At 40.3% G+C, this 17,550-nt stretch overlaps 1 protein-coding gene across 4 annotated transcripts in view; it reads right to left on the minus strand.

The window, feature by feature from the left end:
- The window catches only part of SYK (spleen associated tyrosine kinase), a 74,845-nt gene that overhangs the window by 40,194 nt on the left and 17,101 nt on the right, over window positions 1-17,550 (minus strand). For 3 of the 4 annotated variants that reach the window (XM_038402881.2, XM_038402883.2, XM_038402882.2), the window contains exons 2-3: window positions 2,159-2,611; window positions 1,039-1,199 (exon numbers count right to left, since the gene is read on the minus strand). In XM_038402881.2, the coding sequence (XP_038258809.1) occupies window positions 1,039-1,199; window positions 2,159-2,572 (575 nt within the window). In that variant the 5' untranslated portion in view covers window positions 2,573-2,611. Of the gene's footprint in view, window positions 1-1,038; window positions 1,200-2,158; window positions 2,614-17,550 lie in introns of all 4 variants that reach the window. The other variant, XM_043514427.1, reaches the window with a different exon arrangement.

Raw genomic sequence — 17,550 nt, forward strand, 5'->3', positions numbered from 1 at the left:
ATATATTGTTGTTTGGGAAGGAATATTTATGTGATGTGTGTGACTTGTAACCTAAAGCTTGGTTTCCTTTCTATCACTCACAGAAGTTTTGGAGTTCCTGTTCCTGTTTAATAAAGGAGTGGTTTATTTCTCAACTTCTACCATGGAAAACACATATTGGGCAAATTATTACAGGAACCAGGAAAATGACTCAGGGCTAGATTGTCACTTTGCCCCTTGTCCAGTTTACAGTGTGTAGCTGCATTGGTACAGGAGCAGACCAGGGAGGGAACTGGGACTACAGCTAGGCAAAATTTGTTCGGTGAATAGTAAATTAATCCGAAAATACATTTTCTGAGGCACCAGAACAATTTGTAATTCTGGATTGAATTCAACCCACAAAATGTTTTGATTGAGTCAAATTAGCATTTTCCAAGAGAAAACTGTCCCACTGGAAAATTTTCATCCCACCTCTTCTCCTGACAAACTGGCTCTGATTAATCATTATCCCAAATGTCTTGTTTGTGATCAGGTAAACAGTAGAGGGGTCATCTGAGTGGACAGAGAAATAGACACAGAATGGAATGATAAAGTGAAAGGAGCATTACTTAATTACATTCTTGCTGCCACTTAGTTGCAGAACAAAGTATTGTCATTGCCCCCTTGAAAAACAAATAATAATTATGGACACTGAATGTTAACGTAGTTTACTAGTATTTTGCATTTCTTTGATATCACATTCAGTACTATACCCTCACTCATAATATAATATAAAGCTGAATGGAATTTTCTTGACACTCTGAATTCCTCTGCTGCTTCATACAGATTTAACCTCAACGGCTGCTTGAACGAAACATGGCAACTGCTTTCACTCTATATTTGCATTTGAGGAAAGGTGAAAAACTAATCTTGAAGCCATCGGCTTAGCTTTGGAATGGCCACGCTGCCTTGGGCTTTCCTCAGTGAACGACCCAACTCCTGTCTCATTCATGATTTAGTTATGGAAAAGGTGCAGCAACCAGGGTGGCAACTACCGCTACCAGAGATGAAAGTACTCACAAAAATTTTCCATTGGTCCTTGTCCCCAAAAGAACGCGGTGCTCCGATTCTTCCCGAGAGATCTTCTCATGGAACCAAGGCATCTTCTCATGGGCAGTAGTGGCAATCAGCTTCTCCAGCTGTGGTTTTTGACTAATAATAGCTTGTTCGAGGGCATTACCCTGCAGAGTGGAAAAAGCACAGAAGGATCAGTTGTACTGTTTTCTGTTACAGTGCAAAATAAAACAAAACCCAACAAACACAACATTATAGTAAATGCCAATTACTGGACTGTGTGAGACACACCCAAAGTCTGTGGATAATCAGAGTTTTAGATAAAATTAATTTGGTTACTGTTCAAGTTTTGGACTCACAGGGCAGAAACTAAATTCAAACAGACAATCCCAAATTCAGATATCTGGAGTTTATGTTTGTGATAGATATTGCAATGGGTATCTTTGGGAGACCATATTGTATTAGTTTATGAATGGTTACATATCATTTTGGGCTAGGAATTCTTTGGAACTCCAGTAGGTGGTAATGCTAGTCACTGAACCTGTAAACAACTCCAGTGGTGTACTGCCCCTTCAAGTTGTGTACCTATACTGGTTCAAATGGTTCACAGATCAACAGACTAAGGCTTTTGGTATAAAAATGCTGTGTTTAAACTCACAGTCATGTAGGAAGAAAAGTTCCTGTTCTAAGTTGTATACAATCTAAATAGACATATAAACAAAGCAGGCCAGGAGGGGAGGATACAACACAAAATAACTTGTGCGCGAAGCACAAACATACACTCTGTATACAACAGCTTTCCTTTACAAAAATGTGTGTGTTTAACAATTACCTATTTTCCTTTTTTTGGTTTGTTTTCAATCCTGATTGGCATAGAGAGATTTGGTCTTATAACACTTAAAAAATAAATGATAAACTGTGCCACATTTCAGGAAAGAATACATTTATGGCCAAATTAATACAATGTACTGAAAAATAAAGGCTCATAAAACACAAGCAAATATAGCAGTGTTAACACAAACCTTACCACTACATAGCAGTAGCAATCGGTTGGAACCCATATAATATTGACTTTTTAAAAATTCAGAGTGAAGCATCTCTATTGCAGAAGTGGGATTGCATTTACCTGTAGGTTCCAAGTTTGTTTGACATATTCCCTGATAAGGTTCTCTTTTAAATCCTCAAATGGCCCTGTTTTTGGCTCAACACCTGGTGGCCGGTTGCAAGGTCTCCTCAGTAGACAAACAAGACCATCAGCTTCATCTGAGTGATAGTTAACGAGTTCAGCAGGACTCAGATGTGACTTCCCTCCTGCAATGGCATAAGAGCCACTCAGCTCTCTTTCAATTGTGTAGTGATGAACTGTCCTTCCATGTACCAGGGACAAAGCAAAGCCACCCAGGTAGTTTCGACTCTGGCGCAACAGATATAGTCCATCACTCAGCCCTCCTTGCATCAGGTAATCTTCTGCTTCTTCACGTGTAATATTGCCAAAAAAGTAGGGCAGATGGTTAGCACTGTTAGCCATGTTGGCGGCCATGGCTTTTCCTTTTGATCATCAAGGATTAATGTTTTGTACCTGAAAGGAACAAAGGAAAAATAAGCATCCACTGGAAAAAACAAAAGACAATACTTTGAGGAATTTGGTAATAATCCTCCCCCATTTAAGTCAAAGGGAGTTTTGCCATTGGCTTCAACAGGAGCAAGATGGGGTCCTAACTGTTTTGTCACTCTACTACACAGACATGAGATTTCTATTTTTTGGACCAAAAAGGCATAAGGCCATTTCTTGCAATGTTTCATGCAAACCTCCCATTGAACTCAAAGGAAAGTCTGCATATGGGATGATGGCAGAACATACCCTAGAACCAATTGCATATGTGGACTGCATGCCATGTATGCCCTGGGAGCGACTAGGCCCTCAGAACAATTTTGTCCGGCTCCTGAACCTGCATGAAGGATGTCATTTTGTATATTTAGTTTTTTGTTTTTTTCTAATAATGTGACTGCATTGAAACTGCTAAGTCTTGCATGTGCATCATGAATTCATCATCTGAAAAAAAGATGAGCTCTTTGAGTTTTAGAGTACTAGATTACGAATATGGGGGACAGCATGTGTTTATATATAGTAACATACAGACATTACACATTACATTTGAATAACTGTTTCCCTTTTGCACATCCAGTGCAAATACTTCACATCTGTATAGAAAGAATCATGATTTATTTGTTTTTTTAATTACAGCAGTAACAATTTTTTCTCAAAATAAGAAAGGACACTCATAATAAAGGACCAAATTCTGTCCTCGGACATATTTGTGTGACCCCCTTACTTGTAAACTGGTGTTGTATGTATGTCACTGAGGGCAGATTTTGTTTCTTGCTGTTTAAACAATTCATTAATAATATTTACTTGATACAATGTTTCAGTTTTAAAAAGACAGTGTTTTATTAGAAGTAGAAACAATGGGCCTTGCTGAAGTTAATGGAGCAATGCTGACAAACGTACACCAACTGAGAATCTGACTCCATGTTTAATCCATAGTATTTACACTGGGATGCTGTTTTATGACTTTATTAGTCTGTCTACAAAAAAACAATGGATTTTATAGGCTAAGGTAGACCAGCCTATTGCATTACTTTGGACCCTGCTGTGCCAGGTTATTTCTGGCCAGTTCAAAGATACCATCTGTGGATCCCACTGGACTGTGACATCTACAGAAGAATATTCAAGATTACAGATGCAGAAAGACACCTCCCACTTTTCACTTCCACTTTGTTCCACTATGCGGGTCCAAAAACTAGGTGTTTCACTCTTTAAACCTAGCAATAGATTATATATGACATGACCAAATATGTCTTTTTACAGCACTGCAGCTGTGGTTATGATTTCCTGAGACTCTTTCATCCAAGTTCCTATTTGCAGGTGCTTACAATTTTCAGATAATATATATTCTTTCGGCCAATTTTTATATACTTCTTTTCAGTTCAAATGTGAGATACAGAAATGTAGTGTGGTTCCTTCTGAGATAGCCCAGCACAGAGAGAGGAACTTTTAAGAATTTTTTTTTCCACATATTTTCCCACATTCCTTAATAAGAAAATGATTTTGTTTAGAGAGACTACAGCCTCAGTGAAGAAGGGATGTTTTGTTAAATCTGAAAAAAACAGCTGTGAAGAGAAGTGGTTACAGTTTACTGGTGATAGCATGCTGCATGAATGCAGTACATCCTTTTCTTTAGGCCGTGTCTATAGTACAACCACTACAGCATCACAGCTACAGTACTGTGAATCTGTGCTGTTTTAGTGCCGCAGTGTAGGTGCTTCCTACATCTACACTACAGAAAGTGTTTTTCTGTCAATTTAGTTAATCCAGCTCTCCAAGAGCCAGTAGCTAGGTTGACAGATGAATTCTCCTGTTGACCTAACCATGTATATTCCGGGGGATTAGGTTGACCTAACTATGTGGTCAGGGCACAACATTTTTCACAGTCCTGAGTGATCTTGCTAGGTCAATCTAATTTCTACATTTAGACCAGGCCTCAGAGAAGGGCAATTCCTGACTCTGTTGCTGTGCAGGATCCCCAGCAGCAGAACTAGTGTGGTTTCAGTGTCAAAGGGAAGGGGTAGGATTCTAGGGAGTCTATACAGGGGATCTGCAACCCTTGCATAACAGGGTTCAGGACACATATGGGACTCCAGGGCCCCAGGAGATCTATTGCTATGTGAATCTTCTTGTCTTCACTTTGTGCCGGGAAAGGGACACATTGGAGCTACAGAGCTACTGCAGTCCCACACAGCATAGTGATATGCAGTGCAGTATTTACTACCCTGGTTGGTCTGAAACAAAAATCTGTGGTTTAAGAGAGTCACTTGCTACACACTTCTACTTAAACCTTGCCTGGGATTTTTGGTCACCCACAGTGATGACAGGTTCCCTACACTTTTGAATAGCCTGATGTCTGGACATTTATGTTCTTAATCTTAAGAATCTATTAATGCAGTTTTTATGCATTAAATATGAAAGAATAAATTAAAAGAAATTAAAAAGGCAAAAAATCACCAATGAAAATTGAGAATTGATTTAAGAACAAGATAAATGGTGATGTATAAGGGATATCAAACATTGATTTCATACAAAATAACTATTCACAAGGCTGAGACTGTCTGCACAAGATGAAATCTATGAAGGCTTTTCTTCAGTGAATTAAATCCATTGGGTATCTAATGATAGACCCAAAGCTCCTAACAGTGAATATGTGAAGTCACTCTCATATAATGCATTCAGTAAAGAGACATTTAGGTTAATAGATGCTTAAAAGTTGATCTTCTTATGTGGTTTATTATTTCAACAATATATTTGCTTCCCACTCTTGCTATATTTGTTATACTTCGGACTAATTAGACCAGTGTCAGAGTCTGCTTTCTGAATTTACTGTGCAGTTATTAAAATACAGTTATGTTCTGAGAAACATGATATACGCAACATGGAAAAATAACAGAACAAATTAGGATGAAAAAGTGAAAGGAAATGTAGGGTAAATAAAATAGAGTGAAAGTAAATTTGAATTTTATCTTGTGCTTTAAAGTATATGAAGAGTTTCTTTCTTGCTATCTACAGCAGAGACCACTCTAGCTATAGGCAAACTAGGCAGCAGCCTCACGTAACAGATTTCTGGGAGAAGTGATTTTACGCGGTACTACAAACCGGTCTATGGAGATATGAATCGCAGAGCACCTTAATACGTAGTGCTTTAATTGCCCCATGTGAACCCTCCTGGAACTGCAGTGGTGTAGTCTGTTCATGTCAGACAGCTGGAAAGGCCCCTGTGCGCACACACAGAAGAGTGCTCGTTTTGAGGGTGGGAAGCAGAAATAGGGAAGTGCCTCCCATTTTTCTGGGCTCAGCAGCTATGAGGCAGGGGCAGCTGGGCACCTGGTATTTGCTCCTGACAGGGATGTGTGGGGGGGAGGGGGTCAGAGTGAATCAGGGATAACACTGCTTCTCCACCTCCCACGCAACTTCTCCCCACACCACAACCTCCTATAGGCCCCCACCATGCACCATGTGCTTCCTCCAAATACCCCCAACCTCCCACACAATCCCCCTAGTCTCCTGCAAGCACCCATCATGCACTCCCTCCTTCTCCCAGACACCCTCCACCTCCAACTTCCCACACTGCTGGTGAATGCTGTAGCGATCATCGCCCTCTGTCACACAATAAAGGCTCTCTGGACTCTGGGTGGCTCTGAACTGCTGGGGCACCAGATTGTCTTAAGTGGTCTCTGATCCACAGACATGGTTGTTTCAGTTATAACAACCTACAGCAGACAAATATAAGCCAAACACATATATTTAGTCCATTATTTGCTTGTTATAAAGAATTTTGTGTTAGAATAAACACACTAAGACTTATTACTATTCTGAAGTGTTGAAGGGCAAAATTTCATTTCTTAAAAATTAATTAATTATCTAAAACAAAAAACTGTAACTATTTTCCATTAAAAATGCTCTAAACTGCAAAATTGGATGAACACCCATTCACACTTCCATTAGCACTAATAAGAGTTTCCAGGAATAACTCCTGCTCATAATATTTATTTCATCTGTTTATATGATTAAACTAAATACAAAATCTAAAGAGAAGCCAATCAACCATATACAATAATAATAAAAGAATAATAATAGCATCAAAAACATACCACACTCCCAAAACAGTGAGTTACAGACTTGTCAGAGGAATGAGAAAACCAAAAGGGAAGTCCCCCTAGAAGGTGTCAGATATAAATCTACTGAACTAAATAGAACTAACAGAGGTAAGGCAGCCAGCAATGGACTCCTCCAAGAGCTGGTTCAGTCAAAGACCCTTGAGTGACCCTTGTCACTGCCTACAGGCACCAAAATAAGCAGACCATAATTTGCAGGCTGTTATGTAAGGCAAGGGGCAATCATTCAAGGACCTAGGACAGGGGTGGGCAAATTACGGCCTGCAGAACCGTTTTAAGCCAGCCCCTGAGCTCCAGCCGGGGTGCCGGGTCGGGGGCCACACCAAGTGGCTTGGCCCTGCTACGGCACTCCACCCGGGGCGCCAGGTTGGGGGCTCCACTCCGGCGCTCCAGCCAGGGCGCCGGGGTGCCATGGCATGGCCCCACTCCAAGGTTTATTTCCAAGCTGAAATACACATAAGCCTTGTTTCCAGTGTCTTTGTCTCATCTTACAGCATCATTACAGCACCATTTCTAGTAGCATGATGCATTACAGCACCATTTCTAGTAGCATCATGTTTATAATGCATGTAATGGTGCTGTAATGCATCATGCTACTAGAAATGGTGCTGTAATGATGCTGTAAGATGAGGCAAAGACACTGGAAACAAGGTTTATGTATATTTCAGCTTGGAAATAAATCCTTATAAAATATACTCGAGTATTCTGCTTTAATTGTCCCCAAACGCTACAGCTGACAATAATGTTACTGCAGTGTTTTGAGCTATCACTGCAGAACATCACACCATTCTTAACAAGGGAATCACATGGGCTTATTTTGGTTAGTCTTCTGATTTGTGAATGCTTGGAGGTAGCAGTACCACTGTTTGGCAGTGGGGAAGTGCCATGTCAGATTCTGCTACATCATCACTCTGTCCCTTTCTCATCTAACCACTGAGCAGCAGCTACAGTCCCACAGCATTCCCTTAGACTAGCCAAATTCAAAACACTTCACCTCAGAATCTTATCTACTTGGACTATCTACTAGGGGCTTGAACAATCTGCATGATCTGGAAAAAGCTAATAATTGTTTCTCTTTTTGGAAATTGTTCTGTAATATGAATTGGACTCTCAGCTACTAATTTCTAGAATTTTCTAGCTCTGGCCGTAGCACCAACTCTATCTCTATTTTTCCTAGTGTGGGAATGGACAATGCTGAGCTTCCTGGTTAATTAAGGGCATGATCCAATGGCTACAGAAGTCAAGGCTTCCTTTGACTTCAATGAGCTTTAGATGAAGCTGTAACTGGGAAGCATTATTTCGGATTCAAAAATGTCATTTGCCCCTCACGAGCAATCACCCAGAGTCAGACCCTCTTCAGAGCCCTCAGGTTTTTAGCCAGTTTAATAACCCTGCCTGACCTTATGATGTCAAGTTTTTATGTTGCTGTTAATTCAGAAACCTAATGAAAACAAAGTTTCAGAAAACTCTTTTTTTCTTAAAAAGTAGTAAAGGATTCTGAAGTCAGTCACATTAAGTGTGTAGCAGTCACAGGGCCAAAATTTTCAAGAACGCCTAAGTGATTTAGAAGCCTAAGTCTCAATGAAAGTCAATGCTAAATGCAAATACAATATGCTGGTTACAACAGACACTGCCTTCAGCATATCTAGATACAGAAATGTAGGTTCCACGCCAATTGGGGCTGTGGGAAGTGGCGCGGGCCAAGGGATGTGCTGGCTACTGCTATCTGCAGCCCCCATTAGCCTGGAACGGCGAACCACAGGCAGTGGGAGCTGCAATCGGCCAAACCTGTGGACGCTGCAAGTAAACAAACCGTCTCGGCCCATCAGTGGATTTCCCTGCTGGGCTGTGTGCCAAAGGTTGCTGATCCCTGTTCTAGAATGATTAAAAACCCAATTTTTTCCAGTAAAAACAATGGATATAAAGTATGGCTTTTTATTTTAGCTGCCTGAATAGATTTCTGGTATCAAAATCCAAAGGAATTTTTTGTATATGGAAAAATTATAGGGATTCAATATTCTGCCTAGCAAGTATGTTTTTATATCCATATATAAGTAAGCTTATTTAAATTCATTCTGCAATCAAAGAACATATAGTACAATTTGTAAAAGCAATTTTCTACTAAGGGAGAAAGCAGAAAAAGATCTTGGAACTTTGTTCAACAAATGATTAAGGAACTGTTACTTTGAGTTTCACTAAAAATATAAATTTGCTGCTGTCTGTTCTCCCTTCAGTGCTGACGACACATAACACCATTAGCTTCCTTTTTAATAAACCCATTACGGACCGTCTAGCTAGACATTTTATTATCTGAATAAGAAACAGCTAATTAAGACTCAACTCAAAGATGGCAGAGGTGCTGCTTGTGGGTAGAAGAAAATATTTTGAGAATCTAGCAGGTGGCTTGTGCATGCTTATTATTCAGGAAGTATAGATGTTGCTTTTGAGACTGCCTGAATTTAAGGGTCACCCTTGACTACCTTTCTCAGAATGGAGGCCAGTGCTGCAATAATGGTCAAGAATGCTTATTGCCTTGTATTGCTTAACCAGAAGGTCCACCAGCTTCTCTCTGATGCACATCTCACCAGTCATTTATCTCTCCATTTTATTCAGGGTAGGCTATTGTCATGTGTTCCTAACTGGGCTTCACTTGAAATTGATAAAAGGGTCTACAACAGTTGCAGAATACAGCAGCTCACTTATTTCTCAAGGCCCTTCGTCAGCAGGCCATCCCTATTCAGCAAAGCATGTATGTAGGTCATTAACTTCAGGCATGTACTTAAGTCCCATTAAGAAGACTAGAGCATGTGCTGAGGTGCTTTGATGAAGAGGGATGGACTTAAGCTCTTGTTTGTATACTTTGCCAAACTGGGGCCATACATCTTAGAATAGGAATGAAGGATTTATTTACACCTGCCTATCAAAATCTAAATTAGCTGCCGATACATCATAAGATAGATTTTAAAATTTTAACATTAATAAACTCAACCATTTATGTTGTATATAGCATAATTTACCTTATTTAAATGTAGTGAAGTTTTCCAATTAAACATTCAAACTAGTCCTTATATCACTTTTTGAACCAGGGTGTTAGTTTCAGATACAAAATGTCACACTTTCAGTTTCATCCCAGTACAAGTTAAATGAAATACCACTATATACTCATATAAACTATGGCTCAACTCTCCAGTCACTGCCTGACCATGACCCTGCAAAGTATATATGCACATACTCAACTTTAAGCAAATGAGGAATACCAAAGTACGGTTAATGGGATTAATCCCATGGTTAAAGGTAAGTTTGTGTACAAGTGCTTTGCTGGATCAGGGGCACAAAAGCAACTCCCAATGGAGTCAGTCCTGCAAACATGCCCAGGAATAGTTCTACTGAAATCCATAGAACAACTCACCTGCATAAAGTTAAGCACAAGTGCTTCTGTAGATAAGGCCAGATGGTATACTGGGCCCATAGGTGCTGGAACTAGGGGTGCATCACTGGCTTGATGTGATTTCTATCATTTACAGCAGTGTTTCCCAAACTCGGGATTCTGCTTGTTCAGGGAAAGCCCCTGGGGGGCCGGACCAGTTTGTTTACCTGCCACATCCGCAGGTTCAGCTGATCGTGACTCCCACTGGCCGCGGTTCGCCGCTGCAGGCCCATGCCACTTCCCGCAGTCCCCATTGGCCTGCAGCGGCGAACCACAGCCAGTGGGAGCTGCGATCGGCCGAACCTGCAGACGCGGCAGGTAAACAAACCAGTTGGGCGCACCAGGGGCTTTCCCTGAACAAGTGGCATCCCAAGTTTGGGAAACATTGATTTACAGGATTTACAGTTTGGTTCAATGGCTTTCAGCACCCCTGCTATACATATTGTTCCAGCACCCTTGTCTGGGTCCTGGAACTACTCATGCTCAGTCCTGGGTCTTTCAACAAAATAAACTCTTATTCATCCAGTTTAACTAGTCTCTACTGCAAAAAAAAAATATACACCCTGCATTTCTGTTGGGTACTTTGAATCTAAGAAACAAGAACCAGAGAAAATGCTGCTTAATATTTTGCAGTGAACAGATAATATCACTCTATACAAGTGGATATAAGAAAATTCATTAATTAAGGAGATAGATGCCTCCTTTTCTTGTCTTTTCTTCTGCAAAGAAGGGGGAAAGTAATTTAATTGACTGTAAGGACTGGTATAACGTCTGCTCATAGAAGAAAATGGAGGCTCAAATTCATCAGCTTTATAATTCAAACAAAAGTTCAAGACTTTTAAAGAAATCTCTTAGGCAACATGGGGGATTATGTCAACATAATTAAAACCAAACAAAATGATATGTGAAACAAGCTGCAAAGAATTTCATCTACCATTGTGGGCAATTAAATTACATATAATTGTACTAGCTGTTTAAATACATCAGTCCTAGAAGATCTGGAATGCAAGTTATTCAAAGATTAATGAACATACAACTTTGTAGAAGGTAAAACAATTGAGAGGGAAGGGATACCACAGGGCATAATCAGCATTTAAGGCTGCATCTTCCTGTGTACAGCTTTATTTCTGCATTCTTTCATTTCAGAACACTGTCTTCTGCATTACACAAGAAAACATACCAGACCATGTGCCTAAAACCTTCCTCAACATAGCTTCCAAACCCAACTAGGTAATATGTGCTGTAAGTCCATTAATTTTGTGCACTTTTGTATAAAAGGTTGACAAATTATTACAGCTGAAAACAGTATTTAAGAAAATGTATTTTTTTTATATTGCACCTGTACCAATACAGAAAAACAGCTAGAGGGTTTCCATTCCCACCATTGTATATGCTTTAAAGCCCAACTCTTGGAAGTGCTCAGAAATCCAAATAGTTAACCAGACTGCTATGAAATTTGATGCGCCTCATGGGGGAGTGCTAGACATCCAAATTCTGGGTAATTTCACCAAGGGGTTCTCAAGTTACAGCCTACCCCGAAAGCCCTAGTTTCCTTTTGCCACCTTGTACCGTTAAACTGAGAGGTACTCATGACTGGATGAATAGGAGACCTCTCAATTGCTCTGAACGGCATTAGCTTGCTAAACCCAGGGTTGAGAGTTCAATCCTTGAGGGGGCCATTTAGGGATTTGGGGCAAAAATTGGGGATTGGTCCTGCTTTAAGCAGGGGGTTGGACTAGATGATCTCCTGAGGTCCCTTCCAACCCTGATATTCTATGATTTCTATGATTTCTATGAACTCACCCTTCAATTAACTAACTAAGTCTAGGTTAATCACACATCTAAGACAAACTGAGTGTCAGCTGACTGGCTAGAGTGTCAGCTGACCGGGATGTGAGCAGTCTAATCTAGTTGTCAGGGTGGGCATTAGGAACCAAAACCAAGGGTCAAAAGGAAGGCAAGAACTCTCTCTTTGAAACAACAAACCAGCTGGAACGTACATGGTTTGGGATTTCACATGACCTTGAAATTCACTAAGGTTTGGGGAACATTATTAAAGTCATGGGCAGACCCAGAACCTTCTCTCAATCTACCTGGACTCTTTGATCCAGCAGACACTATCAGCCATCTGCCTTGTGCTATCTACTGGCAAAGAAATATCTCTAAGTATAGAGCAGACAGTGTGCCCATTTCCACAAGCACTAGGAAATGGTCCTTTTGTTCTGCTGCTATTTGTGAAACACTCTTTACTTTATTCTGGGGCCAATGAGCCCCCCAAATATAGTCTCTTACTAAACTGACATGTTTCACTGGAATTTGCTTGAGGTTCATTTGGAATTCCTGTGTTCATATGGACCTGAAAACTCCAAGTAAACTTCAAGAAATATGAACCTAGTTAAATAAATTCTGCCAGTTTAGGTTCAGCAAAGCTAAAAACATGTAATCCCAAAGCAGTGGATTTCATACAGGCACTTTTAGGTGATAACTTTCACAGTGTCTCAGGGAAAGCTAAACATATCCAAGTGTCGCCTAAACTAAAACACATCCAGAACACAGAAAATATCTGCTATTTATTCTCTCATATAATTGTCGTAGATACAGAATGGTATACAGAATTATTTGATGAAAGTAACTGCAGCTTGTTTTATTTATTTTGCATTTGCCATTACCATGTTACTGTTTTAAAACCAATAAAGGTGTTCTAAAACAAAATAAAAATAAAGGCAGTATTTTCTTGGTATCCATCAGAAATTTCAGATAACACACAGGATTAATAAACAAATCTATTAGTGCTGCAGTATTTCAGTTACTGACATTTCTTAGTTTCTAGGACTTTTAGCTATAAGATAGGCGTCAGTATTTTAATTTATGAAACCCCATCTCTATGAAAATTCATCTCTGGTAGTTTTCCAAGGATTTAGTCAAAGCTTACCTGTCTGTTTTTAGTATCTTGTAAAAGAGAGACCTCCTTTCAGTGAAAATGCTATATGCGGTGAGGATGAGAACTGTTGTTGGCAAAGGAAGTGATTGGCTATACAATCACAGTATAGTTCCTAGTCTAAACGAGTCACTGAATTGGTTTCTTTTTAGAAAATGAAGTACATGTGTTTAATACAATTTAATAATAGGTGCATTTTAAACATAAAAATCGAAGAATGGGAGATTCTCCAGGTCACTTTCACCAGTGTGGTTAAAGCCCAAGATAAAGCAAAAGACTGACTTGGAATTCAAATGAGGGGAAAAAAGTATGAACCAAAGGAAAATTAAGTTCAGAACCAGGACTCTTGCCACTGCTATGCCTACAAACAAAACACAAGACTTTGCTAGCTTGTTGGGTTTTTTTGCAGGGGTGGAGGGAATATTTTAAGTTTGATTCAAACCTATATCATTCCATCAAGCAGCATCTTTCAAAGGGGGTGAGAAAGGAAACATTCTTCTCCTTGCTCTGGAAGAAGAGCAACCAAACAGGCTTCACATCTACTGGAGAACAAAAGCTCTTGGGCTATGCAGCTATATGCTACTTCCAAAGGGGTACTTCCGCCTGGGCACTGATCTTGGAATAATATTACCTAGCCCTTATATAGCATTTTTAGCTTGCACATTAAGTATTATAAAAGGGCCTGTGGCATCCCCATTCCCAGCACAGATTCATGAATTCCAGCTGGCTCAAATATCATATTGCAACTGAGCTAACTGAGCTTAGGGGAATGGTGTTGAAGGATGCACTGAATGTTTTTTGGTTTGTCTTTCCTCTTGCAATCTCTCACTGAATACTTAGGATCAGACTGTGACTGGCCCAGTGCAGATGTTCAAGGAGAAAAGAGGGTGCAAGAAGCCTTCCCCCCAGCTTTGTGTAGCTGTGCAAGAGCCAGTCATTGCATGGCTAGAGAGAATAGGCATTGTGCAGAGCTAACCTCATCTGTGGCACCGGACTCCCCAAGAGGCAGTGCCCCTGCCACCTCCCTCAGTACTAGTTAGCATATGCTCAACCCTCCCTTGGGGTGTCAGAGTTGGGGCAAGAGTGAATTATGCGAATGTCTACCAGAATTCCCCTTGAGGAGTCCCTCACATGCCATCCAGGCAGGAATGTGGCTTTGAGTTAAAGGGTTAGCTCTATGTATCTTCCCCTGTAGTGTGAGAGAGCACCAGTGAGGCAGGGAAGAATTATGAATTGGTTGCAGGTTTACAGGCCAGATTCTCAGCTACTAAATATTCATATAGCTCCACTGACTTTAATAGAGCTATGCCAATTTACATCAGATGAGGGTCTGGCTCTAGATCTCCTCAGTGACAACTCCATCCAGAAGTACAGCTGGGAAAGAATGAGGATTATTAATACTATACAATGGAGACTGGGCAGGGAGAACCCTCTTCCTAGGTAAAAATTATGTCACATCCGTTCGGCCAAGATGTGATGATCTGTCTCCCCATTCAATTTTGACTCTGCTCTGTGGAAACTCCCAGGGATTTCATGGTCACAGAATGAGGAAGACAGGCCACTCACAGGTTAGGAGGTGAAAAGTACAAGAGACAAGGAGCTCATTCACAGGAGCTCTCTTCTCCTCCCAGGCAGCTCTACAGCAAGCTAATATTTCCCCTACATATGTTGGTCCAGTGTGGATCTCGTATCCTTAACCTTCTATAACCTGGATAGCTTGGAAAACCATGAAAATTACATTCTGGATAGGTTTTCTATATGAGTAAATGCATAAGTTTAATGTAGATAATAGTTGAAACAGGAAGTTTCTTATAACTGTTTCTGTGAAATACCCCCTTGAGATTTGGTTGGTTACTCTCATAATGTCACCAGTGCATTACTTTTCTGCATTTAGATGTTTATCTGTCCATACATGTAACAATCTCACAGACCTTTCCATTTCTCACTGCAGCTAGTGGACACTCAAAAGCCACATAGTTTAACCAAGAGACAGCTCATACTCTGCATAGCTGCACTGTGAATGGCTGAAGACAGAATACTAGGACTGGCCTCAGAGACATAGCATTAATTCTTAATTTTTTAGAAGATGAAATAAAGATTGTTAAAGCACACAAAAATAAGAAGCTCCATTTAACAAAAGCTGAAGATTTCTCAGTCATAACAGAAATAACAACAGCAAGAATCCTTATAGGCCTCTTTAATATTTATAATCCATTTATTCATAACTATAGCAGAGAATCACAAATTAGACATGAGTTTGCAAGGTGATATAGTAACTTTGATAGAGTTCAGTAAGAGTTTCTTCCGTATGCCTAAATTCTTCTTCAAGAATTGTTAGGTATATTCAGGTCAAGTGACAGGGTTTAAACGTTTGATATAATGGCACATAGATATGCATAGGTACAAAAACACACATGAAACGCACTAGACAACTTCTCTCTCTGGAATTGTTCCTTATATAGTGGTTTCCTACATAACTGATTTGCCTTTCTTTCTGGGATTCAAATACATTGATAGGATCAACAATCCAGTTGCAACTAAGAGAAGTTGATTATGGCACAAATCTTACCCCTCCTCCTAAACCACCGTAGGAGCCCAGTGTGTTTCCCTCAAAATCATTGCTTGGTACCCTACCAAGATTCCATCCAGACTAATGTGGAGTGGGGGTAATGTGCAATGCCAGGACAGGCTAGGAGAGGTGTGAGGGAATGGCCAAGGGATGCATAACAATGCAGACCAGAACTCCATGCAGAGGTGCACAGGCAAATGTGGAGGAGAGCCAGGGAAAATCTGTCTTCCCCTGTCCTCAGGGAACTATACTCTGCAAAGCCCTTTTACTTTGGGACAGATTCTGGAACTCTTACTCACACGGAGTAGTACCTTAATCCGCAAGTAGTCTCATTTATTTCAATGGTCTATTCATGGCATTAGGCACTACTCAGCATGAGTAAGAGTGTCATAATCTTATCCTTAGTCTTTTCACAGGGGAAAGTATTTGGGCCAAAGTGAGAAGGGGAAAAAAGTACCATAACAGAGGGCAGGAATACATAATGTGTAACTTTAGAGCTAGCTGCAGTCCATGAACCCTAAACTGCCCGACCTGTGAAACAGAATAGTGAGGACCAAGCTATCAAGTGTGGTGTTTTACTTATGGTTACTCCGAGAACAAGCCATATCGATTATTGTGGAGAACAGAGTTAATCTGTAACAATTTTATAAATGTGTGACCTAGCTATTAAGATAACCCCATCTGGCTCGGCATTGGCTATTGGAATGTGTGACTAGACTGGTTCAATTCAGTAGTCACTATGATCCTGTTGGGAAACAAAACAATGATTATAAATAAGATATGGGGGGGGAGGTGAAGCAGGAAAAATAATTCAAAGGTCCTTAAGAAAAAAAATGAGTGGGCTATTAAGTGGAAAGTGCCTACCTACCCCGGGCCTGGCTCCCTTAAGATTAGCAGGCTTATATTTCCAGGCTGGGGCCTAAGATCCACAGGAAATTGAACTGTAAAAAGGGGGATTTGTAAGTGAGCAGCAGCTACTCAGAGCAGACACTGCAGGAGAGACACTAGGCTAGAGAAACTGCAGCAGGGCAGTCTGCCCCCACACCTCCAGCCCAGAAGTAGGGGTACCTGGGCTAAGTAGCATTTACCAAAACGTGCAAGGAAATGAAAAGGCATATAGACCTTTTGTTATTTTAACTCTTTGTTGGCTTGTTATATTGTTTGGGTGAACAAACAATACATTGATTTTGAAAAAGCTATTGTGAGTCACTTTAATCAGCTGCTGGTCATAGGCTCTGCAAGAAAATTTCTTGCAGCTGCCAAATACAGTTAGGTCTGTCAGGTTAACACAGTTGGGAAATAGGGGACTGCAGCCCTAAGATTCAGTCTAAGAGCGATTGAATCAGGAAACAAAGTCTGTTAACCAGAGGTCTGAGTTCAAGAGGGACAGCAAAGGGGTCTAAGTATACACCTAGCCCTGTAACTGTGACAATAATCTAACAAAGAAGATAGAAGTATAAGCAAATATTATGGTTGGTTTAAATTTAAAATATATATATGTAAATATATAAGCAAATTAGGTTCCACCACGGATGGGTGGCTGGCAAAGTTGCCAATAAGGCAGTCAGTGTTGCGTACCCCTGCCGTATGGCAAACAGCGTAACATCAGGGAAGTAGGTCTTTCCACACAGATTGATCATATACACATCCAAAAAGCAGAAATACAAAACATAAATTATACTAGAATTTAGTGGCACATTAATTACAGTCACAGATAATGCTAATTTGGAAGAAGTTACAGAGGAGCTATGTCTGTGTTCCCTCCCCATTATGACATCCATTATGTCCACCTATTGCCTCTTCTACTTAGGGACCATCTTTCTGTGATACATTTATATAGTATCCAGCACAACAGAT

Source organism: Dermochelys coriacea, chromosome 5 (genome assembly GCF_009764565.3).
Source record: "Dermochelys coriacea isolate rDerCor1 chromosome 5, rDerCor1.pri.v4, whole genome shotgun sequence".
NCBI lineage: Eukaryota > Metazoa > Chordata > Testudines > Dermochelyidae > Dermochelys > Dermochelys coriacea.